Consider the following 27,959-nt stretch of genomic DNA (forward strand, 5'->3'; position numbering starts at 1 on the left):
ACATTCTGCTGCTATCCCCAGAGTCTGGGATCCGGCCTGTGTGTAGTCCCACCCTATGACCCTCTCATTCCCTCTCACAGACGACACTCAGCCCTTCCTGGAAAACCATTTAATTACCTTACTATGGCAGCAAAGAGGGAGACACAGAAGCTGGACCTAATGGGCTGTGCTTTAAAAACTGCCAGGTCTCCCTCCTGGCTCAGAACAGAATTAGCAGCAATTCTAAGAGGCCAGGCCTCCAAGAGCAAAGGACGGGAAGGGTCACCCCCAGAAAGCTGACGGGGTATGTGGTAGGCTGTGAGAAATCAGCGCTCAGCAAGCAGGGGTGGTGGGAGCGTGGACTCACACAGGGCTTTCAGATACCATCCAGCAAGACCTCTGGCCAGGCTGAATTTCAGGCTGAATCAGGCAGAGGTGGGAGGCGCAGAGGAGACGAGAGGTCTGGCTGGCGAGTCCCAAGGGAAGGACCAAGGCACTGAAGCAACAGCCCATTCAGGGCACATCCTTCACAAACAAGGCTGTCCATGCAGCCAGGGGCTTGGCCCCACTGGGCCCATCTTAGCCAACCACAAAGGCCTCTCACAGGCCAGAAATCAGCCAAAGCACCAGCCCCGTCCCACAGCAGCTTGTGGAGGTGGGGCTGTTTCAACTGGACCAGAATATCCTCATCTCAGTGGCAGTTCTGACAGCTGGGGTGGCAAGGAATCCCATTCACGCGGCAGCGGCAGCCCCCACTGGTGTCTCCTGGGCCCTAAAGGGAGGGGACGGAAGGGAGAGAAAGTCAGGGCAGTGCAGACAGTGCCCCAACGCAGCGCCTGCTCCTATCCGGGCCTTGGTTCGGATGGGTCCCCCTGCTAAGAACGGCCTTCCAGCCTCAGAAACCTGACACAGGCAGTCATGAAGGTCTTTCTGGGCTCCCAAAGCACCCCCAATTACACGGTCTCAGTCTCCCACACCTAGACCCGGAGCAGGGAGACCACCTGCATGTCCTGGGCCGGTCAGCACACCAGAAGCACAGGAAAGGGCAGCTCCCTCTGTCGCTTCCTGTCTTTTTGGGTTTTTGCCTCTTCCTGTCTTGGCATCCACCCTCATAGAACAAGCAGCAGCCCCAGGTCCAAGAACAGATCTGGATAACGTCAGCTACCGCGTGCAGAGCACTCGCCAGGGACAGGCCCCGGCTAAGCACTCTGCTAGCATTTTTGTTCCACTTGATTCTGACAACCAGCCTGAGACAGGCCCTGCTATCACCTCCATACTCTCTCTGCAGATGAAGAAAGCGGGGCACAGCCTCATCACGCAGCAATGTATGTGCCGGCGGATCCCAGGTCTGCAGCCTCTCTCTGCAGAGAGCCAGACACTTGTAGGCTTTGCGGCCCAGTCTCTGCCTTTGTGGTGCAAAAGCAAGCACAGCAAGCGTGTCAGTGAACGAGGCTGGCAGTGCTTCCGTAACTCTAGTACAAATATAGGTGGTGGGTTACATTTGTCCCATGGGCTGTACTTTTCCAGTCCCCGCTCTTGGGCAAGGCCCACAAGTGCCCTCCCCATGCCCCTCCCCAGTCCTCTGCTCCTGGAGACTCACCCCTGGGCCCCAGCGGGGGCCCTTCGTGACCCAGCAGATCTCGGTGTGGCAGACGGTGCAGCGGATCCAGTCGCAGCCGTCCTTCTTCTGCACCACGATCTGGCACTGCGGGCAGTACATGGCCTCGCCCTGCTGCAGCATGGTCTGGAGCAGAGCAGATGCTGACCTCCGGGCCAGGATGGGGCAGCCGCCTCGTTAGCCCCTCCCCCGGCCCCTTGTGCACTGAAGAAGGACACTGTCCACCCCTTGGGAAGAGCGGAGTCACCCCTATGCTTCTCCACCCGGCCAGGCTCCATCCAGCCTCCTCGCCTTCGGTTCTAGTTTCCTCCCTCCACTGAGATGCTGTCCCCGCTGCCCCCCACCTGACCGCTTGTCCTGAGTCTCATGTCTAGATGGCAGTAGCAGAACAGGGGTGAGAATCTCCAAAGATTCTCCCTTCTGAGAAGCCCCCAAAGCCAGAAGCTGAAGCCCAAAGCCCCAAACCAGCCTCACCTTCAGCATCGCTGTCGTCTGCTGAGCAGCCACATCATTCTGAGCCCGCAGGGCCAGGTCGTCCTGGTACTCCTTACAGTTCATCTTTTCGTGAATGGCCTGCAGGGGTGAGAAGATGCAAGAGTTGAGCAGGCATCCATTCAAGCGAGCACTGAACGCCTCTGGATACTGAGGCTGAGGAGCTCGCTGTGTAAACCAGACGCCCACTTTCCAGGAGAGGACTCCTAGGCCAGGCAGGTGAAGTCAGGTCACACTAAGTAGTAACAACACATGCTTATTTAATGATGGGTACAGAAACCCCTAGACCTCTCCCAGGCTGTAGGCCACCCTATGGCTAAGCCTAATGTGTGGAGATGGAGCGTGCCTGGGCTGCGACCAGGTTCAGGCCTGACTGCTCACTGAGAGCCAGTCTCTGAGGTGATGGGGGCAGGGAGGTCAGCCTGAGGTAAAGGCCAGGACTCAGTCCAGGACGGGTGGACGCTCAGTTTGGGGTGAGGGTTGGGCTGCTCTGTGACTGGAATTGGGTTCAGAGGTGGGCTGTGGCTTTGTCTGGGGTGAGGGCTCAGTCTAGGGTCAGGGCAGGGTGCAGGTGCAGGTGAATCAGGGCAGTTAGGTCAGGACCACAGCCTCATTCCCAGTAGAGCAAGCCCTGAACAGCAGCGAGCTGGGTGCCAGGGCAGCAGGCCCCACCTTGCAGAGCAGGCAGTTAATGTGGGAACACACGGGGCAGGTGAACTCATTGACATCATCCTCGAAGAAGCACCATCCCTTGCAGTCTGGGGTCTTGCAGTGGTAGCTGAAGGCACTGCGGTTTTCAGCAATGGAGATGCCCAGGTCCAGGAAACGCTGGTAATCCTCAGGGGGGAGGAGCTGCCGACAGACCACCGCTTAGATGCCCTGGATTCAGTATGGCCCCCCTGCCTCCAACCCGCCAAGTCCAACCAAGCCCCATCCTATTTTCTTCAACCACACTCAGTGTTTACAAATTCCATTTAAAAGGAGGGAACTGGGCCTCCCTGGGGGCCTAGGGGTTAAGCCCCTGCACTTCCACCTCTATGGCCTGAGTTCAACCCCCAGGCAGGTTGCTGATCCACATGGCGCAGCAGACCTCTCCTGTCTCGCCCGCTGCTCCCCTCAGCAGTGTATTTCTGTCATCTGCCTGTTCTGTTCCCCGCTCTGTCTCTGGTGGATCCTCTCACCTCCCCCGCCTCCCCCCACCTCTGCCCTACACTCCAGTTCTACACTAAATAAATAAAAATCTTACACTAAAGGAATATTTAAAAAAATAAAAGGGGGAAGCCCTGGACGTGAATGGTGGCCATGACTGCACAACAGTGTGAATGCTACTAAGGCCACAGGACTTTCCATTCCAATATAGCTAAATGGTGAATTTTGTTAAGTGTATTTTACCACAATTTTAAAAAATGGACAAAGATATGTAGTTATGCCAGTGCCTGGCACATCTTACTCGGAGAAACAGTGTCAATACAGGTTTAACCAACTCAAGCTTTCTGACATTCTAAGGTCATTCCCTTTCTATGAGCTTTTCCTAAGAAAATAGTATGTAAGAAAGAAGAGACACCAGGCCAAGTGTTCCTTGAAGCAGCCCTAAGACACTGGGAAACTAGAATTACTGAGAGAAGAGGGATTAACAGGATAGAAGCCGTTGAGCTTTAAAAATAATCTTTAGAAAGAGTCTGCTGTGTAACAGCAAAAGCGGTCGTACTGATGCTGGTCACAATGAAGTAGAAATCATGCCTCGATTCTGCGATTCTTCACTGCACACTCACAGTGGGTGTGTGGAACTGTGTGTAGCGTGCACCTTAATAAACTAGATTTAAAAAGGAAAAAATCCTATCTGCCCCGGGATACCAAGGGAAGCAGGAGAAAACGCCGTGGAAGATGGTGGGGTACTGGTGACTTTTCTTTGACTTCTGCTCTGGCTCTCTGTGGCTCAGGCAGGTTTTTTGTAAAAGCAACATCCACCGCGTTACTCTGCTGATCCCTGCCCCTTTCTCTGCCACTCTTGACCACTCTGAAGCGTGGGTCAACTCCCAGGGCAGCCTGGCCCCGCAGCCCCTTGGAGTGAACTCTGGTCCCCTGACAGTGACCCCAGGCAGGGTGGACTCCAGGGGGAAAGTGGGGGCAAGGACTGCGGGTGCCGCAGAGCATGGGAAGACCTATGTCTTAGGGCCTCCCCCGGCCAGGGCACACAGGCCTCAGCCCCCATCCAGAGCCAGGCTTCTCGGATACCCCACAGAGACAGCTGAGCTTGGGGCTGCCCTGGGGCCACAGATGGCGTCTCCCAGGCCCTACCTCTTCCAGCTTCCCTTCTTCCCCCCTTTGAGGCCCCAGGAAATACTTGAAATAGAAGGTTTCTTTTTTCACTTTTTTTAATGTTTTGAAAGGACAGGTTTATTAGGAAAAAGAAAAAGAGGCAGCTGTGTAGTCACAGTGGGCAGGAGAGCTGCTGCTGCTGCTGCTGCTGGGCAAAGGGAAAGGTTTGTGAAAAGAAACACCTGCACATCACCCGCAGGTGGAGAGCTGCAGAAATAGCGGGTTTCTCAGGAGGAGGGCCGTGAGAGGGAGAGGAGTGCTGGGAAGAAACGGGGTCCTGTGTATGTGCCTGCAGGAGTCCCCCATTAGGATCTCAGCCGCTTTCAGCCCTGCCTCCATGTTTTGGCCTAAGAATTCCAATTCTGGAAAGGCCATTCCCCTATGGTTTAAAAACCCAAGAACCAAGTCCAACAATCCACTTTACAGATGGGGAAATGAAGACCCAGAGGAGGGAGAGGACTTGCTCAAGACCACGCTCAGTCAGGGAGGGCGCTTGGCACAGTGACACCAGCGAGTAAGCAGACGCGGCCGCCACTGACAAACGCCAAGGCCCTAACGTAGTCATGTCTCCCTGACTCCACAGGCACAGAGGAGGGGTCTCCCGGATGGATTCTGGAGCATGTGATTAGCTTTGGCCAATGGGACAGCCGTGAGCGAGACGCGAGCGAGACCTGCGCAGAGACTGGCAAAGCTCTCTTCCACCCGGCTCCCCGCTGGCTGCTCCTGTGTAAGGTAAATGAATCAATCAGGCTTTTTATGCCACTAGCCTCTGTGGCCATCACATGTGGCCTTGATCATGTTCATGCAGAAGGTGTCTGGGGGCGTGGGCGCGGGGCACGCATGGCTGATTGTGGACACTGGAGCATGGGTGTGGGCATGCATCAGTGTGCATGCCTGGGCCTAGAGGCGGGACAGAAGCAGCAGCAGCAGTATGAGGACAGCAGCGTGACGACAGATGAGATGAGATCACATTATGATGAGCGAGAAAATTCCAGAGACCAGAGAAAGAGCATAAAGATTCGAAGGGAACTGGGAGGCTCAGTTGTCAGCCTGGCTCCCAGCACCCCCTGCCCAGCCCATGCCTGCCTCCTTGCATGCCAGCCTCCCTACCTGGCTGCCTTGTGTACCTGGTTCCCTGAGAGACCATTAAAACCTAAAAAACCCACAGAGGGCTCTGGGACTCTCCTTTACCCATCTGCCTGAATCAATAGTGAAGCTGCCCTGTGCGTGCTGGCACTAGATCCTGGAAGTGTGCGGTCACTACCATGTGAACAGGAAATGGTCAGCTTGCTGGCCGAGGAGAGGCCAGAGAAGAAAGAGGCCCCAGCCATTCCAGCCACCGCACACAAGATCATCATAAATCAGTTCAAGGCAGCTGGTCCACCAGCTAAGCCCAGGTGAGATCAGCCAGCCTGGACCGGAGATATCTGCCAGCTCAGCCCACTCAAGTGACTAATTAGCATATTCACGAGCTATAAATAAGCAGCGGTTGTTTTAAGCCACTAAGTCAGGAGTGGTTTGTCACACAGCAGACTGCTGCCAGGGCCTGCCTTGTGTCCAACATCACTCGAAATTCTCCATACTTCTCTGCTGCTATCATCTTTGAAACCCTGGAAATAGAAATGAACTCTAACTGACCCTAACTAACCCGGATGAGAAAGCTGAGGACCAGAGGCTGAGCACCATACCTGAGGTCACCCCGGCCATCTGGGCACAGGGCTCTTAACCATTTTGCTGCTTTTCTACCACAGGGGTGCCCCTAACTCCTGTCCTGCTCACAGCCTGGGCCCCCGCACCCTACACAGGGGTAAAAGCCTCGCCACCTGAGATGGACGTCTGAAACGTTCCCACCTAACAGCCCAGGGGGCCGGTGCCCCCCTCCCAGGCCTTACCGCTCGGATCTCTCTCTCCTGCAGCTTGCTCGAGCATGAGTAGTTGGTATCAATGAAAGGGCAGGTGATCTCTGCCTCCTGGCTGTTGCGGATGGTGCCCTGCAGACACTCCCTGCGGGTGGAGGGTGGAGGTTAGTTCATCTGAACCCCATCCCTGGGACTCTACCCCTCACCTGGCAAAGTCTGACTCCAGAGGCGTCTCCTTAATATCTCCCTACCTTCCTGTCCATCCATCATGTTCACCGCTAGTGTCCAGGTTCCCATCAACTTTGGCTGGAGGGCTGCCACAGCCTCCTCCTAGGCTCCGGGCAATCCATCTGGCCCCTAGTCTGCTCTCAGCACAGCCCTCCCCAGTGGCCTCCATCTGCCTTGCCCAGAACAAACCCAAAACCCTGGCTGCAGATGCCCCGGAAACTCACTCCTCCCCCAAACCTCTGTCTACCCCTCTGCTCCCTGAGCCCCTGCTCATATCGGCTCGACCAGGCACACACTCACACCAGATCTCTGCTTGAGTGCTGCTTCCCTCAGAGCACCCTGGCCCTGGGAGCAGGGCCCATTGTTCTGATCATAACCCACTGGCACCTGGCATTCGACAGGCGGAGGTCAGGATTATGTCATTAACATTGGCCTCCATGCAGGAATGGAACCTCTTGGGGACACTGAGCTTTCTGTTTACTCCTGGGTCCCCAGGCCTCGCACAGCCCCTGGCACCCAGGGCAGCTCAGCAAATGCTGCTAGGCTCATGGAGGGCTCAGTCTCAACAGCACAGAGACATAGGTCAGGAGGGAGCCTCAAAGGAAGGCACACTGCCCTCCACCGAGGTAGAGGGTGGGGTTGGCAGGCTGCCAGGGCCTGTCTTGGTAGGCCTCATACCCTTGCTCCAGTCTGGGAGGTGGTGGCTCAGGTATATGCCTGAGCCGTGTGGCCTTGAGCAGTTGCTAGGCCTCTCTGTACCTCACAAAAGAAGAAATACAGGGAGAAGGAGCCTACCTCACAGGTTTTTGTAGGGGTCCAAAGAGATGTAAGAGCACAGGCCCCACCCACTCTCGGCCCTGGGAATGGGCCGCTGTGCTAAGGCTGCGCGGCGGGGGTGGGGTGGGGGCCGCACCTGCAGAAGATGTGCAGACACTCACGCAGCACCACCGCCTCACCAGGCCCCAGCACCGAGTAGCACACGGGGCACTCGGCGGGCTCAGCATTCAGCACCAGGCTCCTCTGGTCCAGCTGGACGTGCCGCAGGTAGTTCCCCTCCTGCTGCTGCTGCTTCCGCTGGGCAGACGGGGACGGGGCCACGGGGTGGTGAGGGTCTCAGGGGCAGGCGGGACCAGAAAGGGAACAGGACCACCGGACCCATCAGACAGGATGTGCCAAGCCAGGAGAGTCAGGATCCCAGGTGTGATTCCGGGGTGAGGAGGGGCCAGCTAGGCAGTGGGCAGGAGCAGAAGACTTGGGGAAGTTGGGAAGACTGGGCAGGAAGCAGCCAGGCAGTCAGGCTGGGCTTAGGGCCGCAGCCAAGGGCCAAGTGAGGCCAGAGCGCGATGGTGAGAGAAAAAGATGGGGCCAGGGCCTGAGTGGGGAAGGCCCACATCAGCAGGGTAGGGCTGGCATCAGGGGGTGAAGGCGGAGCAGGATCAAGGTCACAGTGTCAGGTGTGGGGAGGTGGGTGAGGATACAACTAGCAGAGCCGGGGGCAGGTGCAGCCGGGCAGCATTTGAGAACAGTAGTAAGGTCCTGGCTGGGGGAGGGTGGGAAGGGCAGCCCTGATTCCCAGGGGAATGCAGGTGTGGTTGGGGCCTCCAATCAAATTAGGGCAACACTCAGGATGAGGGATCTGTAATTAGTGCAGGTGTCAGGATAGGGGGTGTGGCTAAAGGAGGGGCAAGACAGAGGGCGGGGTCAACCTCCCAGATTGCAGTGAGGGGTGGGAGTGAAGGGTGTCCTGGGTCACAGGAAGTCGGGGATGGCCTGCAGCCAGAGAGGGAGGTGGGGTCAGAAGTAGTGGAGTCCAGGGTGAGGTCATGGCCAGGTGGCTCAGGAGGTAGGTCACAGGCAGATGAGGGCGTGGCCAGTTGGAGTTAAGGTCACTGCTAGAGAGACTGGTGTCAAGGTCAGGGGCAGAGTCACAGCCCCCTTGGGGAAAGGGGTCTGGGGAAGGCCAGGGAACAGGGTCTCCTGGAGAAGAGTGGTCAGTCAAGTAGAGTCACCGCCAGTGTTGTGGTCACAGGGGGCAAAGCAGCAGTGGGGGAGGAGAGGCAGTAGAAGGGGCTTCCCTTCCTGGCCTAGCTGCCCCCTCCAGGGTGCAGCTGCTGGTCAGGGACTTTGGTGCCCACCTGCTGGTACTGGCGCAGCGCCTCCTCCTCGCTGGCCAGACGTGCTCGCTCCTCCTCATCAGGCTGGTAGGAGGCCGGGACTTGGTAGGCCTCAGGCCGTGCCCGGCAGCACATCTCGCAGCCTGGCCGCGTGGGCTTGTTGATGAAGGTGCACCCGGGGCACTGCCAGCCCACCTGGGGGCAGAGGGGTGGTGAGCAGAGATGCAGGGCAGGAAGTGTCAGGGGCATGCTGAGGTGGCTTACCGGTGGGGGCTCAGGCACAGCATCTGGCTGCCCCCGCCCTGGCTCCTGGGGGACCCCAGGCTTCGGTGGACCAGTCTCCAGGGGACCCCGTGACTGCAGCGTGAGGTCCTTGAAGCCCAGATCTGCAGAGGAGGGTGAAGGGGGTGATGGATCCATGATGCCAACCCCCTCCACAGCCTGAGCCACAGCCTAAGCCAGTTAGGAACCCCTGCACTAACCTCCTTTTTGGCCTCTCCCTCCCTGGAGCTATCTTCAGCTGGGTCCTGCCAGGTGACCCAGCCTGGCTGAGCATCCTGACTCCCACAGGGTCAGTGTCTACTCCAGCCAAGTCTGTTCCTGCGTACTCCAGGCTAAAAATCCCTGCTGAAAATGTACTCCTATAGCCTAAAGGGATGATCCAGAGGGACACACTTCTGAGGTGCTCCCACCATAATACTGAATCTGAACTCACTGACAAGGAGCCATCACATTAAAAAAAAAAAAAAAACTGGCCCGGACTCTTCAAGTACCAGAAAGTCAAGGGAAGGCTGAGAGGAAACCAAAGATTGAAAGAGGGAGCACAGCCCAGGAGTCACAGCTTGCACCCAGAAGTGTCCTGTAAATGAGCCTTTCACTAAACTCCTGTTTATGAATCCTCTGCCATGTGTCAGGCACTGTTCTAGGCTCTGAGTTCAGAGCAGTAAACAAACTCCTGGTCTCCACAGAACAGACTTCTAACTGAACTCTGGAGACAGCAAGTACATGCACGGTGGCTGCCTACCAGGTCTCTGCTGTAACAGACAGTGAGGCAGCTGGTGAAATGGGGGTAAGACCTGCAGGTTAGACAACAGAACTGTCTCGTGTTGTCTATAGTAGTTATGTGAGCTAATATAAAAAAATGATCCCCTGTTTTTTAAAGGAAATACAAGTATTTACAGGACAGTGTCTGCAACCTACTCTTAAAACAGTTCAGAGAAAAATTACTTACATGTCTAGAAAGTTATATGTTAAGTACAGGTAGATGAGTAATTTTTATAAATAATTTTACACAGAAAGAGTTAAAAAAGCAAAGCTTTTGGTAAAAAATGTTAATACTTTGGGCCTTCCATAGGAAGCGGACATGGGAATTCTGCAATTTTGCAACCTGTCTATAGGTAGGAAACATCTCAAAATAAGAACAAAGTTTAACATAAACACTATCTATTAGCATCATCATACCCCATTTTCAGATTTGGAAAACTGAGGAACAGGGATAGGAAGGGACTTATCCAAAGTGACCCAGCTGGGCCTCCCCGGTGGCGCAGCGGTTGAGCGCTGGGTTGCGAAGCTGCCCGCAGCCTCTGCAGCGCCGGGCGAGGGTCCCACCGGGCGAGGGTCCCACATGGTGCGCAGACCTCTCCTGCCACCCGCTGCTCCCCTCAGCAGTGTACTTCATCAGTCTGCCTGCTCTATTCCCCACTCTGGCTCTGGTGAATTCTTTCACTCTCCTGCGCTTCTGACTGTACCCAGTGCTTGTATAAATAAATAAATAAATCTTTAAAAAAAAAAAAAAAAAAGTCACACAGCTGATTAATGCCAGAGCCAGGGCTGAACTCAGTTCCTCTGCCCCGGGCCAGCTGTTCTTAAACTCTGAAATAGCCTCCAGGTGTCCTTTGTCCTCTCTTCCCCACTCTGTATAAGGTTCTGGGGAGGTGCGGGGGAAGGGGGGTGGTGTGGGGGAGGGGGGTGGGCCTCACTGAAAGCCCCTGTGCCCTGCTCCCTCTCATCTAGACTTCAGCTGAGTTCAGGGTCCCAAAGCCCCTTTGTGCCCAGGGCCTGCACCTCACCTTCCAGCATCCGCAACTGCCGCTCCCGCTGCAGCTCCTGAGGGTTGAGTGAGGTGTTGCGGGCAGACAGCAGATACAGGTAGGCACTGTCCCCATTCCGCCGTACCCCGTGCGAGTGCAGGGTCTCCTGGTCCCTGGCCAAGCGCTGCCCAATCACCCACTGCTGCAGGGTTGGTGGGAAGCCATAGTCCAGGAATACCTGGCAAGGGGCATGGAGAGAGGGAGAGTGGGAAGGGTGGACTGCAGTATAGAGGCAGGGGCCAAATGGGGAGCACTTCACTCACCATGTCCTTGAGAGAAGCCACCGTCATATCAGGGCGCACGGTGAGCCAGATGGTGACGGTGTGCATCTGCGCATCCTCCACACTCACCCACAGCCTGCAGAAAAGGGGAAAGGTTCTGGCCACAGTCCAACCTAAGCCACTAGGCATATGCATGTACATGTTTGCACACCTGCGCATATAGCGCACACACACACACACCCCTGTGCTTGTGCATACATGACCCCCTGTTTGGACTAGGGGCCTCTCCTGGATCCCCACATTCCTGTGCATCCTCCTTTATCAAAATGCACTGTTTCAGCCTCTCCGATGGCCCCACACTGCTCTTGGAACCAAATCCAAACTCCTGGTGGCACACAAAGGCTCATGATGGCTCCATGATTCCCCCTTCTACAGCTTCTTCCATCTCTCTCCTTTGTCCCTTAGCCAGACCACCAGGATGCCATTTACTATATGCCAAGACTATCCCAAGCACTTAACCTGTGCTAACTAATTTAATCTTCTCAACCGACCCAGGAGGGTACTATTGTCACAGAGAGGTTATAGCATCTCCAAGCAGGCAATTAAGAACTGTCAGAGACAGAATTTAAACCCAAACAGTCAGACTCCAGAGAAAGCGGTTGAAATGACAACTCTCTCCAGCATCTGCATACACTTCTGGAAAACCAAAGGCATGAAAAAGAAGGGCTGTGGTGAAAAAAGGAGAACTGATCCCAAAGGATTACAGAGATAAATCAGGGGCACAACAATAACCCCAGTAACATCTGAGTATCCTCAAGGGGTCCAGGGAGACACGGGCAGTAAGCGAGACCCAGAGAAGGCAGAACATGGGGAAGAGCCCCCAGAAATGTAGAAAGTGACTACTGACTAGCCTAAACTTTTGCTACAAGTGCAAGTTCATCAAAAAAATTGGAGATTTTAAACTATGCACTGATGAGGCAATTTATAAATAGAGAATGAGGAAAATCCTGAAGGTTAAAGACCGGGTTTCTTAAAAAAAATATCAATGGTATAAAAATCGAAAGGGAGAATAAAAGAGACTTAGACAAGATTAAAGAATGCTACAGGGGTATGGGGGGAAGAAGAAGGATTAGGGTCAAAGTAAGGGGGGGGTGCAACTGTATGGGGAATATAACCAAAATGAAAATGCATACATTGTGCAAAAATGAATAATGATGTAAGAATTATATAAAATATTAAAAAAAATAAAATGATGAATCAATAGCAAAAAAAAAAGAATGCTACATGTAGGTCTTGTTTGGCTCCTGATTGGAACAAACCAACTATGAAAAGCAGGAATGAGATAATCAGGATGTTTACATATAAAGAGTATTGGGGGGAGTTAAGGACTTACCGATATTTTTTAAGTGAGATCATTGTATTGAAGTTATTTTTCAAAGACAGCTATCAAAATATTTATGAATAAAATGATATCTGAGATGTTTTAAAATACTCCAAAAACTACCCTCAAAATTCCCCAGGAGAATGATTTTCAACACCTAGCCAACAATCAATGAAAGGAAAAGGCAAATGTTGACATTTTTAGACATGTAAAGACTCCAAAAGTTTACCATTCCCTTTTCTTTTTTAACTAAAATAGCATTCATTAGAAAAGTTTTTGAAATACAACAAACAAGAATAGTTGGGTCTATGCAGAATGGAAGAAAACAACAAAAAGAATTAAAAGAAGGACTAGATCATAACCTTCAACACATTCTTCTCCAAGCCATAGGGATTTTGAAACATAAAAATGAATAGTTTCAACTGCATTGCTTCTTGCACAGTGAGTGGTATTTCCACAATTAAAATACAATGAATGCAGTTTTAGTGGGTTTGCATTTTTAGAAGCTATCTAGAGGCAAAGCACTGCAATGTTATTTATAGTTAGAAAACAAACATCTGAAAACACTACCCTAATACCAATAACAAAAAACATAGCCAGAGCCCTAGTATCCAATGCCATCATGATAAGTAGGAATAATTTAATCAGAAAATTCATTAAAGCAGATAATAATCACAAAAATAGACAATCTTATCAAAAAGCTACTGTCATATCCCATTTTATTTTATTTTTTTAAATAAATTTTATTTTTTTAAAGATTTATTTACTTATGCACAGAAGTACTCAGGTACAGGCCAGAGGTGCGGGGGGTGACAGGATTCACCAGACAGAGTGGGGAACAGAACAGGCAGATCAACTGAAATACACTGCTGAGGGGAGCAGTGGGCAAGACAGGAGAGGTCTGCTGCACCATGTGAGTTGCTCCCTGGCCAGCCAGGCAGCTCGTGTTGCAGAAGCTGCAGATCGCTTCACAGTGCTGTGCTAAACCCCTTGTGCCACCAGGGAGGCCCTGTTATATCCCACTGTAAAATGGAAAAAACTGAAACTCTGAGAGGGGAAGAGTCCAGCCCCTGATTTCAGTTGATTAGTGACAGAGCTAGGTCTCCTGATATCAGAACCTGCCACTGAGAACAATTAATCTATAGGCAAGAATATGCTGGCCCACAGCGGGGTTGGAAGTCCTAAGTTCTTGGCCAGCCATGCATTCCTCACCTGATGTCCTGTGAGGGGTAGACCTCGGGCTTCAGCTTCACACTCAGAGGCACCCGTTGCTCTGCCAGCCAGATGGCACATTCCACAGCCGCCTGTTCATCCCCGCCTGCCACTGCTCGGGTGAGTCTCAGGGCCATCTCCTCGGCTGAAAGCCAATGGAAGCAGGTTAGCACAGGATTTATTTTTCAGGAGTTGGAGTCAGGAGTTGTAGGATGAAGTGGTCTTTTGTACATGCTGCTTCCTTTCTACCTTCTATGTGAACTCCTACATACCCTTCAGCACCCAGCTTAAAAAGCCCCTTTCTCCGGGAGGCCGTCTATGACATGATCCCTCTACTCATACCTCCTCTGGTTCTACTTTTCCTTCATACTTCTATTCATTTATCTGATAAACATTACTGAGCTCCTACTGTGTACCTGACACTGTCCTAGAAACTGGGATTTAGCAGTGATTAAGATAAACAGGGTTCCTCTCCTCATTGAACCTGGAAGCAGCCAAGTGAGGAGACAACAAATTTAACAAGAGAGAAAAATAATTCAGATGTGAGCCAAGCTGGCAAGGGAACAGAGTAAGGAGATCAGGGAAGGTCTATAAGAGGATGTGACACTGAAGATGAGACATGATGGAGAAGCTGGACAGGTCAAGACCCAATTGGAGAAAAACATTCCAGATAGAGAAAAAAAGTAAGAACAAAACACATGGGCAAGAAATGGCTGGATTAAAACAGAAAGCAGCCAACAGGGCTCCAGCAGAGTGAGTAAGGGGGTGAAGAAGGGACGACTGTGTGGTCAGAGAAGCCAGCAGGGCCCTGATTGACCCAAGGACTCAGGGCTTGGTTCTAAGAACACAGGGGCAGAGGGGAGGTCCTGGCAGCATGGTGACATGGCCTCACTTATGCTCTACAAAGCTGGGTGAAGTGGGCAGGAGGGGAGGGAATTGAGGTCTATCTCCTCGGTCAGCCTAGGGGCCTCTCACCCCATCTCAGCCCAGAGCTGGTCCAAGGAGGCCTTAAGGAAGTCAAATAAATAAATGACAAAATACCTCTGGAGGGCCTCCCTGGTGGCACAAGGGGTTAGAGCACCGCACTATGAAGCAATCCACAGCCTCGGCAGCATGTGCTTGATCCCCAGTTGTCCAGGGAACAACCCACATGGTGAGGCAGACCTCTCCTGTCTCGCCCACCGCTCCCCTCAGCAGTGTATTTCGTCAGTCTGCCTGTTCTGTTCCCCACTCCGTCTCTGGTGAATCCTCTCACCCTCCCGCACATCTGGCCTGTACCCCGGTTCTTGCATGCATAAATAAATAAATCTTAAAAAAAAAAACCTCCGGAGCAACCAGTCCCTAAGGAAAGAAACTGAAGGGCAGGTGGGTGGCAGGTGGGCAGAGTTGAAGGCCCCTCTCCCAGGCCCTTCTGGGAAGGCAAGGCAGGTTCTCCAGGGCCCGCCTCCCGCACGCAGCTCCCCAGTCACCCGCAGGCCATGCCCACCTTTCTTGGTCTTCTCGTCCATCCGGCCTGGTTGCGCCCATCCCCCCGGGCAGGGGCTGCAGCTCGGAGAAGTGCCGCCTCCCGGCGCCCTGGGAGAGGCGGCCACCGACCTACGGCGCGGCCCTCGCCCTCGCGGTGCCTCGGTGTCCCAGGGGGCAGTCGCGCAGCATCGCACCACCTGGGGGCAGGGGATGAGGCCGGGATGGGCGCGGGCGCGACGCCGAGTGGGAGGTCAAAGGGCAGAGGTCACTGAACAAGCCGCTAGAGGCGACCGAGGATACGAGGGGAAGGGCCGCCGCTGGACGTACACAGCGAGGGCCCCGACTTTTCCCAGCTGGGGGCGCCCCGGACGCCTAGAATTTCCGCCCAACCGGAAGGTACCGAGCGGGTAGGTGAGCGGTCCGGGCGGAAGAGAAAGCGAAAGTGGCGGCCCCGGAAGTGGGGCGGGGGGAGTCGCCCGGGCCAGGCCCCCAGCCCCGCTCGCCTTCGCGGGGCAGAGGCCCAGGTAGTTTTCAGCGACCCCGCCCTGCTCAGGGTCGCGGCGGCCCCGGGCGCCGCCCCCACCCCGGCTCCCCTGGCTGACCCGGGGCACCCCGGCCTCACTCACGCGCCGGGCCGCGCAGCTGGAGGGGCGGGGCGGGGCCGGGCCGGGCGCGGGGCGGGGACTGGACGCGCTGGGGCGGGGCTGGGGCGGGAGCGTGGATTGGGCTGCGTCGGAGACGGGGCGGGTTGTGGGCGGGGACTGGGCCGGGGCTGCGGGCGGGGCGGGGCGGGAGCGCGGATTGGGCTGCGTCGGAGATGGGGCGGGTCTGTGGGCGGGGACTGGGCCGCGGACGGGGCGGGGCGGGAGTTCGGATTGGGCTGCGTCGGAGACGGGGCGGGGCTGAGGGCGGGGACCGGGCCGCGGGCGGGGCGGGGCGGGGCGGGGCGCTCGGCCGCCCTGCGCAGCGGCGCGGTCCGCAGCCGGGGGTTGAGCAGTCTTCAGCTCGCTGTGCGGAAGACTTGAGCGGGCTGTTTAGGACCTGCCGAAGGCCAAGCAGTGGAATTTTTTTTTTTTTTTTAAGATTTATCTATCCATGCATACAAGAGCTGGGGTACAGGCCAGAGATGCGGGGGGGTGAGAGGATTCACCGGAGACAGCAGAACAGGCAGACGGACCGAAGTACACTGCTGAGGGGAGCAGCGGAGGAGACAGGAGAGGTCTGCTGCGTCATGTGGGTTTCTCTCTGGCCGGCCGGGGATTGAACTCGTGCTGCACAGGCTGCGGACAGCTTCACAGGGCAGCGCTTAACCCACTGCGCCGCCGGGGAGGCCTTCCTGCACAGATTTGTACTGAGGACAGATACATTCTCCCAGGTTTTCTGGTCTTGTTAGGGGGAAAAGGATGTCCCAAAGCAAATTCCATATAGGCTTTGTGGACTCCACCCCCACCCCAGGTCAAAGCCAAAGACACTGGGAACTCCAAATCCCATCACCACCAAAGGGAAGGTGGCTGGGACCTGAGGGTGGGGTTAAGCAGCCAGGTGGATACAAAAGGCAGACACGTGGGCTTTGGGGCGCTCTCTCCATTTTGGCTCTCCGCCAGCTCACAGCGGTCCGGCCAGCTCTGAGGGTGACTTTGGGTTTCCAGGTCGTCGGATCGAGTAGGACGCATTAAAGACTTTATTTCCCTATTTTCTCCCTGAGTTGTACATTTTCCTTATTTTTCTCTTGTAAATAAACCTTTTATTAACCCTTTTGCGTGTCTGTAGTAGAGTATTCATAAGTCCCTTTAAAGCGCGCGGGTGAGGACCCACAGCCAGGAACCCGTTTAATATCGGGGTTGCTCTATAACAGTCTTAGCCTTGACATTCATTTGAACTTCCGTCATCCAGTGGATAATTGTAGTCATTCAAACCTTAGTTCAATCCCAAGGCTCAGCAGCTGTGTGACCCTGGACATGAGAGTTCCCCTCTCAGGGCCTCAGTTTCCTTTTCTGTACAACAGTGATCGTGATGGTCCCGCCTTCAGAGGGCAGTTACCTGGATCTGAATCAGTTGTTGGTTACTGATACAAAACACATTACCCTAAAATTTGGTGGCTTAAGACAGCATTAAACATGTTGACCTCTCATTGAGTCTATGGGCTAAGAATTCAGGAGGATCTTCTTAGGTGGTTTTGGCTCAAGGTCTCTCATGAGGTTGTAGTTACAATTTGTCTAAGACTTCAGTGATCTAAAGGCTTTTGTTGTATAACAAAACACCCCAACACTTAAAACAAAATTTTATTTAGCTCGTGATTCTGTTTCAGCTGGGCGCATCTTCACCTGGGCCAGCCTGACTGTTGCGGTCATCAGATGCTGACTGGTGGCTCCGTGACCTAGACCTGCCTTGTCTGCAGTTAGCAGGCTGCGGACTGAAAGGTTCGGCGCGGTAAAGAAAAGGAGAGCCAGGCTAAATTTCTCAAAGGGAGGGAAAGTTTATTGCGCCCCGGGCGGACCTCACAGACCCAAGGCGGGGGTCAATGGAGTCGCGCACGTTGTTAGGGGGAAGCAGGGTTTTATAGGGTGAGGAGAGGTCAGGTGGGTAGTTGGGCTCCTACAACGGGAAAAGTTTGTAGGGCGTGTTGGGGCAGGTAGAGGTTCTTTGTCTGAGAAGAGACTCGTAGGGGGAGGGGGGAGGCTCACTGCCTGAATCCTCCAGGCAGGTATCTACATTCCTGCCCCCCAGGTGGGCTCCGGGTAGGCTTTTGCATTCCGGCCTGCTGCATGGACCTTTCACGGACCAAGGCACCTGTTTCCTACTCAGCTTTCTCCAATTATCTCCTCCCTCTTAGAATTTTATTTTGCTCGGGCGCCACTCCCCCTCCCACAAGTAGCAAGAGCCTCAAGGAGGTTATTCCCACCTAGAGATCCAGGATTAGCATGATTAATTGGTGTAATTGCATTCCCTTGCCAGTTGGCCAGGAAAGAGCATGTGACCCAGTGGAGGACAATGGGATATGTGGAAATGTCTGGAGTGCTTCCGGGAAAGCTTTCCCCATCTCCAGGAAAACACCAACAACTAACTCTTTCTGAGGTCTTCTTATGTCAGGCACTGTGTATTCTAAGTGCTTAACATAAAATAACCCATCCAATTCTCATGAGTTAGGTACTATTATCTCTCATTTTACAGATGAGAAATCTGAGGCGCAGACTGGTTAAGAAACTTGCTGAGGGTCAAGCAGCTAGTGAGTGGTAGAGCCAGGATTAAACACCAGGCATCCTGACTCCTACTACAATGCCGCCTTCCTTCTTCCTCTAGCCACAGATCTCTTTAATGTGACACCCAGGACTGCTGTAGCTATTGTGCTAGCGGTGACCAGGGGAAACAGCAACCAGACAGAATGAGCTGGGAGCTGGGGTCCTTGCTAATAGCTCTGAGAGCTAATCAACCAGCACTGAAGCCCACCCCACTGGTTGACTTCTTGTTTTGCATGAAATACATTTTTAAATCACTTTGACTGAGGGCTTCTGATGCTTGAGGGCATGTTGGAAGACCTGCTGTGTCTTCTGTTCTCACAAACAAACCACTCAGCTGAGATTGACTCACCAGGCTTTTGGCCCTTTAGCAAGGGGCTGGCTTTGGAGGCAGGGAAAACTAGTAGAAGATGGGGAGGAAAGTATTAAAGAAATATCAGTCTTGTATAATTCCTTTATTAGGTATAAAGTAAAAACATAAGTTCATGGCATCAAAACACAATATGGGGTCCTGGACCCCAAAAGTCCCCAGAACAGGGCTTAGGACGTTCCAGGAGGCCAGGGGTCAGACCCTGCCTAATCCTGTGCCCCAATTCTGTGCTCAGGATAGAGACCACTGAGCATTTCAAACCACTGCTGGAGTTAGATGAGGACCAGCTCCAGAGTTTGCACTCCCTTGGCCAAGAGGACAGAGATGCAGAGCACGATCCCCAACATGGCCTGGGCTCTGGAGTCCTAAATTGCAGGGGAGAAGCCTGGAGCCTTTGGCACAAGGATGCTCCCATTCTCTGAAAGGGTGCAAGACACGAAGGCAGCTGGGGTGTTTGTGAAAGGAACTGTGCTGTGTCAGAGGGGCCCAGGCAGTAGCACAAGTAGATGCTGACTAGCACGAAGGGTGCTCAGAAGAGACACTGCCCTTGTCAGCTCTGGGATAGGAATTCTGTGTCTTCTTCACTGCTGTTCCAGCACCTGGAGCAGGGCTTGGCACACAAGCTCCCAAATGTTGAATGCATCGCCCATGTACACGGGTGACTGGAGCAACACACGTGTGCATATAACCCACATGTGTGCATATAACCCACATGTGTGCATATAACCCACACTGCACACATCTCCGCCGCCCCCCCACCTAGAAGGCACTTAAGGTTTGGCTCTGTTCAAAGAGGCAAGAGAAAGTTCAGAGACACCTCAAATTCAACCTACTGTTGGCAGCTGAGGGTCTAATCAAGTGGCCCTAGCCATATAGACCCACTTCGCTTTCTTCCGCTTCTTCAGCCTCCTCCAGCCCTGGCCCATCAGGAACCACCTGATCAGCCTCCCAGAGAAGGGATCGGGATGAGACTGAAGGGATCGGGTTCTCCCGAAGCCAGGGGTGCAGCAGGATGCCCGTGGCAGTGAGCCGCTCAGCTGGTTCCCGTCGAAGGAGGCAGCGGACCAGGCAGCGGGCAGGGGCCGAGAGGCCCTCAGGCAAGGCAAATGCCCCTCGGCGGATCTTGCCAAAAAGCAGGGCAGGCTCTGAGTCCTGAAAGGGGTAGTGGCCAGCCAGCATGGTGAAGAGTGCCACGCCCAGGCTCCAGACATCCGCAGCCTTGCCGGAGTAGGAGGCCCGTGAGCTGAGGATCTCGGGCCCCACGTAGGCTGGGCATGCGTGCTTGTCCCAGAGGGAGTCATCCGGCCCGGTCAGTACACATGCATCCTCCAGGTTCTCCAGCACCAGCTTTGTTCTGCAGCCAGAAGAGAGACACAGGGGTTAGCTCCTATGGGGACCCCCGTGCCATCAGCTCAAACTGTTACCCTTAATAGACCCATTCCCTGAGTCCCTGAGCTGGTATTTGGCAGACATAAGCCAGTTCTGTGAGGCTGAACAACTGATCCCTTTTACAAATGAGGAAGTGCAGGCTCAGAGAGGCCAAGTCATTGTTGAAGGTCACAGAGCAATTACATTTGAACTAAGACTCTGAGAGGAACACATTTCCCAACAGGCCCTCAGGGAAGGCGGTTGAGGGGGCCTCAGGCAGATAATGAGAGAGATAGGAAGTGAGGACTCTGCCAAGCCTGAGCAGATACCTGCCTCTAAGAGCCGTACTGTCAACACTTAGGGAGATATGGGAACTCTTTGGACTAACTGGGTAATTTTTTTGAAAGTCTGAAAGTATTTCAAAAAAGTTTAAAAACTGTAATAGGGTTACCTTCCTCACACACACAAACCCCGCCAAATCTGGAAATGAAATCGATGCACCCAGGAATATCCATATGGACCTGGCAGCTTGGCATGTTCCCGACACACCCTGCTTACCCACAGGCACCTGGGAAGGGGATAGAAGGTCGCACCCCTTTCTGTTCCCCCTTCTCCAAAAATCACTGATTCTCAGTTTCACAGAAACACTTCGTATGTAGGAAAACTCAGGGTCAGTTCAGGCTGTTGCATGTAGCCCTGAAGTTATGAAAATATCCTGACAAGCTCTCCCTTACCAATGAAGAATCTGAGGTCCAGACCCTGAGTTACCCAGAGTCAGCAGGAGCCCAGCCAGCCCCCCACTCCTAAGGCTCGGAGTGGACAAGGACCTGGGCTCTGGAGTCACATCCCCACACAAATCCCAGCTCTGCATTTATTTAGTGGTGGGATCTTGGGTGTCAACTGACCTCTCTGGGCCTATTGCTCACCTCCCACATGGGGACAATGGCCACTGCCTCTTATGTGTAAGGCTCTAGGGCAGCTTGGGAGTGCAGGTGTGCTCTTGCTCTGCCCACTGTCGGGATTGTTGCACAGGCCTGCTCCACTCCCCAGGGGCTTCCAACAGGAAGGGCTCCACTTTGTCCTGGGGACTAGGCAGTGGGGCCAGCCCAGGCTTTTCCACTTGGCCATCCTGAGCCTCAGTTTCCCCACTGTGACCGACCTCTGAGTGTCTCTGTGACCACACTCACCTCTCACAGTTGGTGAAGACAAAGCGACGCAGCTTGAGGTCTCGCAGGACGAGGCCGTGCTGGTGGCAGTGCGCCAGGGTGGCAGCCATCTGGCGGAAGAGCGCGGCGGCCTCGGGCTCGGGCAGGCGGCGGCGCTGGCGCACCAGGCTGTGCATGTCCCCGTGCGGCCTCGGGAAAAAGGTGTAGAGGTGCTGGGTGCCTGCCAGGATGTCAGTGGGCCGGGCCACGTACCCGTGGTGGGGCAGCTGAGAGTAGGGCTCCAGGACTGCCATGGCTTCAGAGAGGGGGTACAACTGTGGGCAGAGCACAGTGTCAGCACAGATGGGGAAGGGGCACAGCTGGGCTGGCCTCTGAGACATTCACAGCCAACCCTTCAGACAAGCTGTGTGCCAGATGTGGGCCAGAGGCTGCAGTAGCAAGTCACTCAACAGGACAGAGCTGCCCTGCCAGCAAGTGGCAGAACCAGAGATTCCAACCAATGCACCTCATCATCGCTGCTTTTAATTGCATCTTACAAGGCATTAAGCTTCAGATACTTGAAAAATAACAAGTAACCCAGAAAGCAGATAGTGTAGAAGTAACTTGGTTGCATCGTCACAGTTGCTATTCTGGGCCACTCACTCCATAGGCGGGCATTGTGCCCGCCTGTGCCAGCACCGGGAATCTAACTCGACTGGCATGGCCCCTGTCCAGTGCTCCTGGTTCAAACAGGATATAGTAAAGAGGCCAAGAAACAAAATATCTACCAAATCTGAAAAGTGCTGCAAGTGAACTAAAAAATGCTGGAGTAGAAAATGTTTCGGAATGGAGCGCCTGTTTAAGAAAGTGGTCCAGAAGGGACTCTAAGGAGGAGCGACCAAAATGATTCAGAGACATAGAATAAGATTTCCAGGTGGGGGCCTCCCCAGTGGCGCAGCGGTTGAGCACTGGGTTGTGAAGCTGCCCACAGCCTCTGCAGCGCCAGTTCGATCCCCGGCTGCATCCCGGCCACCGGAGGAGGGTCCCGCATGGCACACAGACCTCTCCTGCCACCCGCTGCTCCCCTCAGCAGTGTACTTCGTTCCTTCTGCCTGCTCTGCTCCCCGCTCTGGCTCTGGTGAATTCTCTCACCCTCCCGCGCTTCTGACTGTACCCAGTGCTTGTATAAATAAATAAATAAATCTTTAAAAAAAAAAAAAGATTTCCAGGTGGGGGCACAGGCAGTACAAAGACCCTGATGCCAGAAAAAAAAAAACTTGCCTAGAAACCCAGCCAAGAATCATAATGGCTGCGGTGGGGTGGGAGAGGAGAGGGGGCATGTGGCAAGGTTGTCCAGAAAACAGCTCGGGGCTTTAGGGACATGAGATGCAAACCTCACCATTACCCTGAATGGTGTGTCCCGTGTAAGTGATGTTCAGAGAAGGAAAGTGACTTGCAATGCATACAGCTAGTCAGCAGCAGAGCTGGCATACTCGCTTTGATTTGTGAGGGGGAGAGAGAGAGAACTCCTGGCGTGCTTTTGTACTTTGCATCTCCATGGGTGGCGTGAATGAAATAATCCAAAAACATACCCTACTGATAAATTTCAGGCAAGCACATTCCTGCTTCTGTGCACTTGCACTTGCCTTTCCTGCTGCCTGGCTCGCCCCACTCATGCGAGTCTCTGCTCAGTTGTCAGCTCTTCAGAGAGGTCTCCCTGCTCCCCAGCTAAAATCACCTGCACCTCTTACTCTCCCACCCCCCCTCCCAGTTCGAGCTTTTGTGCCACAGCACTTATGATCCTGACATATATTTCACTTATTCTCTTGCTTACTGTCCCTGTCCCCCACGTGAATGGCGATTAGAATGAGAGCAGAACTTTGTTTCTGAACCACAGCATGGTGCCTGGCACACATGGGTGCTCATGGAAGGTTTGCTGTATTAACAAATAAGATGCTAATCTACAAAGATAGACTGTTGATCTTTCCACAGTGACCAGAGGACCCTAGGCGATGTGGAAGTGCTAATAGGTCAGCCCCATAGTTCAAGCTGGCGTGAGATAGCATGTCGGAGTAGGCTCCCAAAATGTTTCTGAATAATTGCACAGGCCTGTCCATGGATAAACATGGCGCTGCTGGTCCCAGCCTGCTTTGCTCACTCCTCTCTGCATGGATCTCCTCCCCAGGGGGAACAGAGGAGAACCTGTGATACCACAGGAAGAGGCCCCATAGTTCAGAGGTTCCATAAAACACCGGTAGTAGAGCACTGGTGACCCATATTAGGCAGTCCAGAGCCCAGAAAAAGTGGCAGCTGGATCCTATGTCCACATCTACCCCTGAGCAGCCGCTCAGTCTTGGGCCACAGGTCAGGCCCAGTTACCTCCAGGAGTTCTGCTGTCAACCACGTCTCACCCTTTCCTTGCACTAATATCTTTAATGGCTCCCCACAGCCCAGCAGAAACTTCCTGATGCGTCCATAACCAGTGGTCAGGGAAGCCCCCTTCATTCTCTGCAGAGCCACGCCCCCTCCCCTAGACCTCTGCGCAGCTTCTCTCCTCTGTGAACTCCCTTCTCTCCCTCTTCCTTGCTGACTGACTCCTACTCAGCCTTTTCCAATACCCTATCCTCCCGGCCCCCCACCCCCAATACACTAGAAGCTTCTCTGTGCTCTTAAGGACCTATGTGCCACCTAAGCTGTGAATTACTGCAGGCCTGGGGCCATCTGTTTCCCCTTCCTGGCCTCAGTCTAGTCCTGGGGTTGACAGAGAGTTGGGAGCTCACTGGCTGCTTCCTCAATAAACACAGGAATAAATTAATGTAAGTACTCCCTAGCTCCTGGCAACTCCCTTGAGTCCAGGCCCTCTCCAGGGTCCCGAGAAGAGTGGCATGTCACCACTGTGCAACATACCTTACAAGTATACTCGGTGCCTGTGGGGCAGTGCAGGGACCGGTAGGCCCGGCCGCCCTCCTCGGGCTCCAGGAGGACATAGGGCCCAAGCCGGGAGGCAGTGGTCACTCCAGGGGCTGGGGCTGGAGCAGGGGGCAGGCTCAGGGGCAGGAGGCAGGCGGGCAGCCTGGGCTGGAGCCCACTTCGAGCTTGTTTCCGTCTGGTATACTCAGAGTCGAGGTCATCATCCAACTCCAGCCTCTTTTTCCTGGAGCGAGAATCTGCAGGGGCAGCCAGAGGGGTGACTCGCATCTAGAAAGAAGGGGAGAAAGGCACTAAGTAAAGCTGTTTGGTGCCTCTGATGGTGGGAGGGTATAGGAGGGTACACTGCACAGTCTACAGAGAGTGGCTTGGTAGTGTGTGTTCAAACAACTAATGCACATACCCTTGACTGGGTGTCTCGCTTCTAGGAATTTATCCTCCAATTACAATGGTCAGGAAAATAATAAATATGTAAAGAGCTATTCATCAGAACCTTGTGTCTGATGGTAAAAGGCAGGACACACTCCCAGATGTCCAACAATAGGAGATTGGTTTAAACATCATTGTACAGTCGCACCACAGAAAACTATACGACCCTGAAAAAGGACCAGGCAGTTCCCTACATACTATGTGGCCTGATTGCCAAGAAAAGCAAAACACAGAATTATGTGTAAACTATACTCTTATGTTTAAAATGTTATACAACTATATGTGTAGCTTGTTTGCATATGTAGACACTTTGTGGAAAGATATATAACAGAATGAAAAGAGGCTTTCATTTTAATACTTTTTGAATTCCAAACCATGGGAATGGATTTCCTAATCAGAAATTTACCTTTAAAGAAATAAATACCTATCTGAACACACAGCTTGTTTCCAAAAATTATAATCAAGCCATCATACAAGACATGAGTCTGGTACATTCACAGATAGGAGAGATATGATCCCATTTATTCATTCAACACTCCCTGGGCAGGGTACTAGGGACAGAGATGAATGAGAAACCATTCTCTCCCTAATCATCCTGTGCAGGCAGGTAACCATAGAATCATATCTAGTGTGATCAGTCCTATAATTAGGGGAAGCATGGGACTGTGGGGAACCAGAGAGGCCTCTGTCCCAAGCTAGAAGGTCAAGAGAGGACCTCCTGGAAGAGGTGACATTTAAACAAAGGAGAAAGGTGATGTGGAAAGGTCGAGTCTCTTTCTGTGGTTCTCAAACTTGAGCAGCCCCTGCAATCATTTGGAGGCTTTGTTAAGTGGGGACATTGTTAGTCCCCACTTTTAGAGGTCTGCAGTGGGTTCTGAGAATCTACGTTTCTAACAAGCTCCCAGGTTAGGTTGATACTGTTATTGCTAGAATTTGCTATTCTAGGAAGAGGGAAGAGGCAAAAGAACATAACTACAGTTGGGAAATCAGTGTTATTGCAGAAAACCATGAAAGTATTAAATATTTAAGGTTGGCGAGATTAGGGAAGGCACCCCTGTGAAGGGCTCTTCAAGCATCATATTGCAGCTAAATATCAGCATGTGGCTAACAGGATATAAGCTGAAGCATTGTGTGCATCTCCCAGTGAAATGTCCTTATTCCCTCCTCCCTGTAGGCTGGAATGTGAACCTGACTGCTGGAGCCACAGCATCCATCTTGGACCTAGAAATACTACACACAACCAAGCAATCACTGAGAATCCCGAGTCCCTGAACCCAGTCCCGCCCTGGGCTGCCTGCTTCCAGGTTTTTGAAATGTTTCTATTTCATTTTAGCTGCTGTTGGGTTGGCTGTTTATTACAGTTGAGTCTAACCCTAATTAGGACTGGTGATATTTGGACTTTGTCCAGAAGACACTGGGGAGCCAACTCCTAGCACGGGAACAACACATGTTTAGGGTGGATTTGAGAGAACAAGACAGGACCAGGGGGACCAGCAAGGAAGCCAGCTCACAATCCAGACAAGAGAGGACGACTAGGAGGCGCGAGTGGGAATACAGACACAGGTCAAGGGCTCAATGGGGGGAGGAGGGGACCAAGAGGACTCAGTGAGGGGCTTGGACCTGGGGGTGAGGAAGCAGGCAGAGCCAAGAGCAAGTCCAGCCTTCAGCTCCTTGGTGAGGAGGGGTGGTGCTTCATTTCCTGAGCCAAGGAAGGAGTCTTTATTTGGGAGATGCTGAAGAAAACTGTTGAGTTTAACTTGGGGTGAATTTTGACAATATCAACATGAAACCCAAAATGTGCTTTGATAGAGGCATGGTTTTTTTTTTGTTTGTTTGTTTGTTTTTTTATTTTATTTGTTTGTTTGTTTTGTTTATACAAGCACTGGGTACAGTCAGAAGCGTGGGAGGGTGAGAGAATTCACCAGAGCCAGAGCGGGGAGCAGAGCAGGCAGAAGGACCGAAGTACACTGCTGAGGGGAGCAGCGGGTGGCAGGAGAGGTCTGCGCGCCACGTGGGACCCTCCTCCGGTGGCCGGGGAGCAGCCGGGGATTGAACCGGCGCCGCAGAGGCTGCGGGCAGCTTCGCAACCCAGCGCTCAACCGCTGCGCCACCCAGGAGGCCCTAAAAATGTGCTTTGATTCAACAATTACTATCATTGCTAGGAATCTACCACATAACATATGTGCACACGTGGGGAGGAAGAAAGAGATGATGGTACAAGGTTATTCCTGCAGCCCATGTGATCGAAACAACTGAATGTCCATCATTAGGGAACTGGTTTAAAAAAATTGTATTTTATCCATCATGGTACAATTTGTAGTCATCTAAAAGATGGAGGAGATTCTTTATGCGTTCTGAAGACCTCCAGAGTGAACTGTTAAGTGAAGAAGTGGGGGCGGGGGCAGATGGACTTGGTCAGGGAGAGGGAAGAAGAGACACTTTGTACTGTGTTTGTTGAATGTTGTGATGTAAGCCCCCATTGCCTTTGAAAGGGAGAGAGGAAAGAAAGAAAGGAGGGAAGGCAGATGAAGGATGATGAATAAATGAGGGATGTACTGAAAGTAACCCTGAATGTATTCTGGAATAGAATAAAGTGAACAAAGCAAGCAGTTGAACAATACACCTGACACACTGCTTAGGGGGAAAAAAAAAAAAAACACCAGCCTTTAAAACAGTGTTTTGAGGGAAAAGGAGGGATTGGGGTCAAAATAAGGGGGTTGCAATTTTGTATGAGGAATATAAAAATAAAATTTAAATTTAAAAAAAATTTTAAAAATTTAAAAAAAATAAAAGCATTGGGGGAAAATCAGCTGCATTTTAAAATACTAAAATATTTGTATTGAAATATATTATAAAATATAAAACATTCAATGTTATAAAATAGAAAAAAATAAATAAAACAGTGTTTTGAATATATGTACTGACAGATGTGTAAACGCACAGGAAAAGCTCTGGAAGGACCCAGACTGAACTGGCCATAGTAGCTCCAGGCTTCCTGGAAATCTTCCTGAAGAAATTTGGAAGGGAGACAAGGGAATTTTCAGTTCCAACATTTTAAAATAAGGATTCTACCTTCATTTATTGCTTGAGTATTTCAAAACAGATGGAGAGTATTTTTTTCAAATGCAAACTTTACCTACTATTGCCTGAGGGCCAAGAGCTAAGGGTACCCCAAGGTCTACATGCCTTAGTCCACCAGACAGATCAGTTTCACCATCAGGTAAGAACTGAGGCAGGGCAGGGAGGGTCTCTCCACGGCCCCAGATCCATTCATTCTACTATGGCGGAGGCCACACTGAGCAGCTGTGTCACGGGGAGCCAGGTGAATGAAGGAGAGGACACTGGCAGGGCAGGACAAAGAGGTTCTCTCCATTTGCCATTTCAACTTCCAGGTGAGGGATGAGAAGTCCAGGTGTGAGGTGTTAGAGGGAGAGACTTGAGCCCAGTTAAAGACTTCCCCAACGATCGAGGCAGGATTAACGACAAACATCCTTCCAAATCAG

General features: G+C 52.6%; 2 protein-coding genes across 7 annotated transcripts; both read right to left on the bottom strand.

The window, feature by feature from the left end:
* Positions 1-653: 653 nt before the first annotated feature.
* On the bottom strand, positions 654-15,147 carry RBCK1 (RANBP2-type and C3HC4-type zinc finger containing 1; the record flags this gene model as incomplete). 6 transcript variants are annotated; one of them, XM_084247537.1, is made up of 12 exons in its annotated part: positions 15,000-15,147; positions 13,514-13,658; positions 10,963-11,056; positions 10,679-10,877; positions 8,874-8,995; positions 8,631-8,804; positions 7,409-7,533; positions 6,301-6,412; positions 2,762-2,941; positions 2,072-2,170; positions 1,580-1,723; positions 654-751 (listed from the first exon to the last, which is right to left on the bottom strand). In XM_084247537.1, exons 1-12 carry the CDS (start codon positions 15,019-15,021, stop codon positions 671-673), a joined length of 1,497 nt encoding a protein of 498 aa, XP_084103663.1. In that variant the 5' UTR covers positions 15,022-15,147. The 6 variants fall into 6 exon arrangements, with proteins under 6 accessions (XP_084103663.1, XP_084103662.1, XP_084103664.1 ...); XM_084247536.1 differs by having other exon boundaries at positions 7,409-7,569; XM_084247538.1 differs by lacking the exon at positions 13,514-13,658 and having other exon boundaries at positions 7,409-7,569.
* A 4,241-nt stretch (positions 15,148-19,388) lies between these two features.
* TRIB3 (tribbles pseudokinase 3) lies at positions 19,389-24,339 on the bottom strand. Its single transcript, XM_084248236.1, has 3 exons — positions 24,007-24,339; positions 21,142-21,434; positions 19,389-19,940 (listed from the first exon to the last, which is right to left on the bottom strand). Exons 1-3 carry the CDS (start codon positions 24,295-24,297, stop codon positions 19,451-19,453), a joined length of 1,074 nt encoding a protein of 357 aa, XP_084104362.1. The 5' UTR covers positions 24,298-24,339; the 3' UTR covers positions 19,389-19,450.
* Positions 24,340-27,959: the final 3,620 nt, after the last annotated feature.

This window comes from Talpa europaea, assembly GCF_964194135.1.
Source record: "Talpa europaea genome assembly, chromosome: 11".
Lineage (NCBI taxonomy): Eukaryota > Metazoa > Chordata > Mammalia > Eulipotyphla > Talpidae > Talpa > Talpa europaea.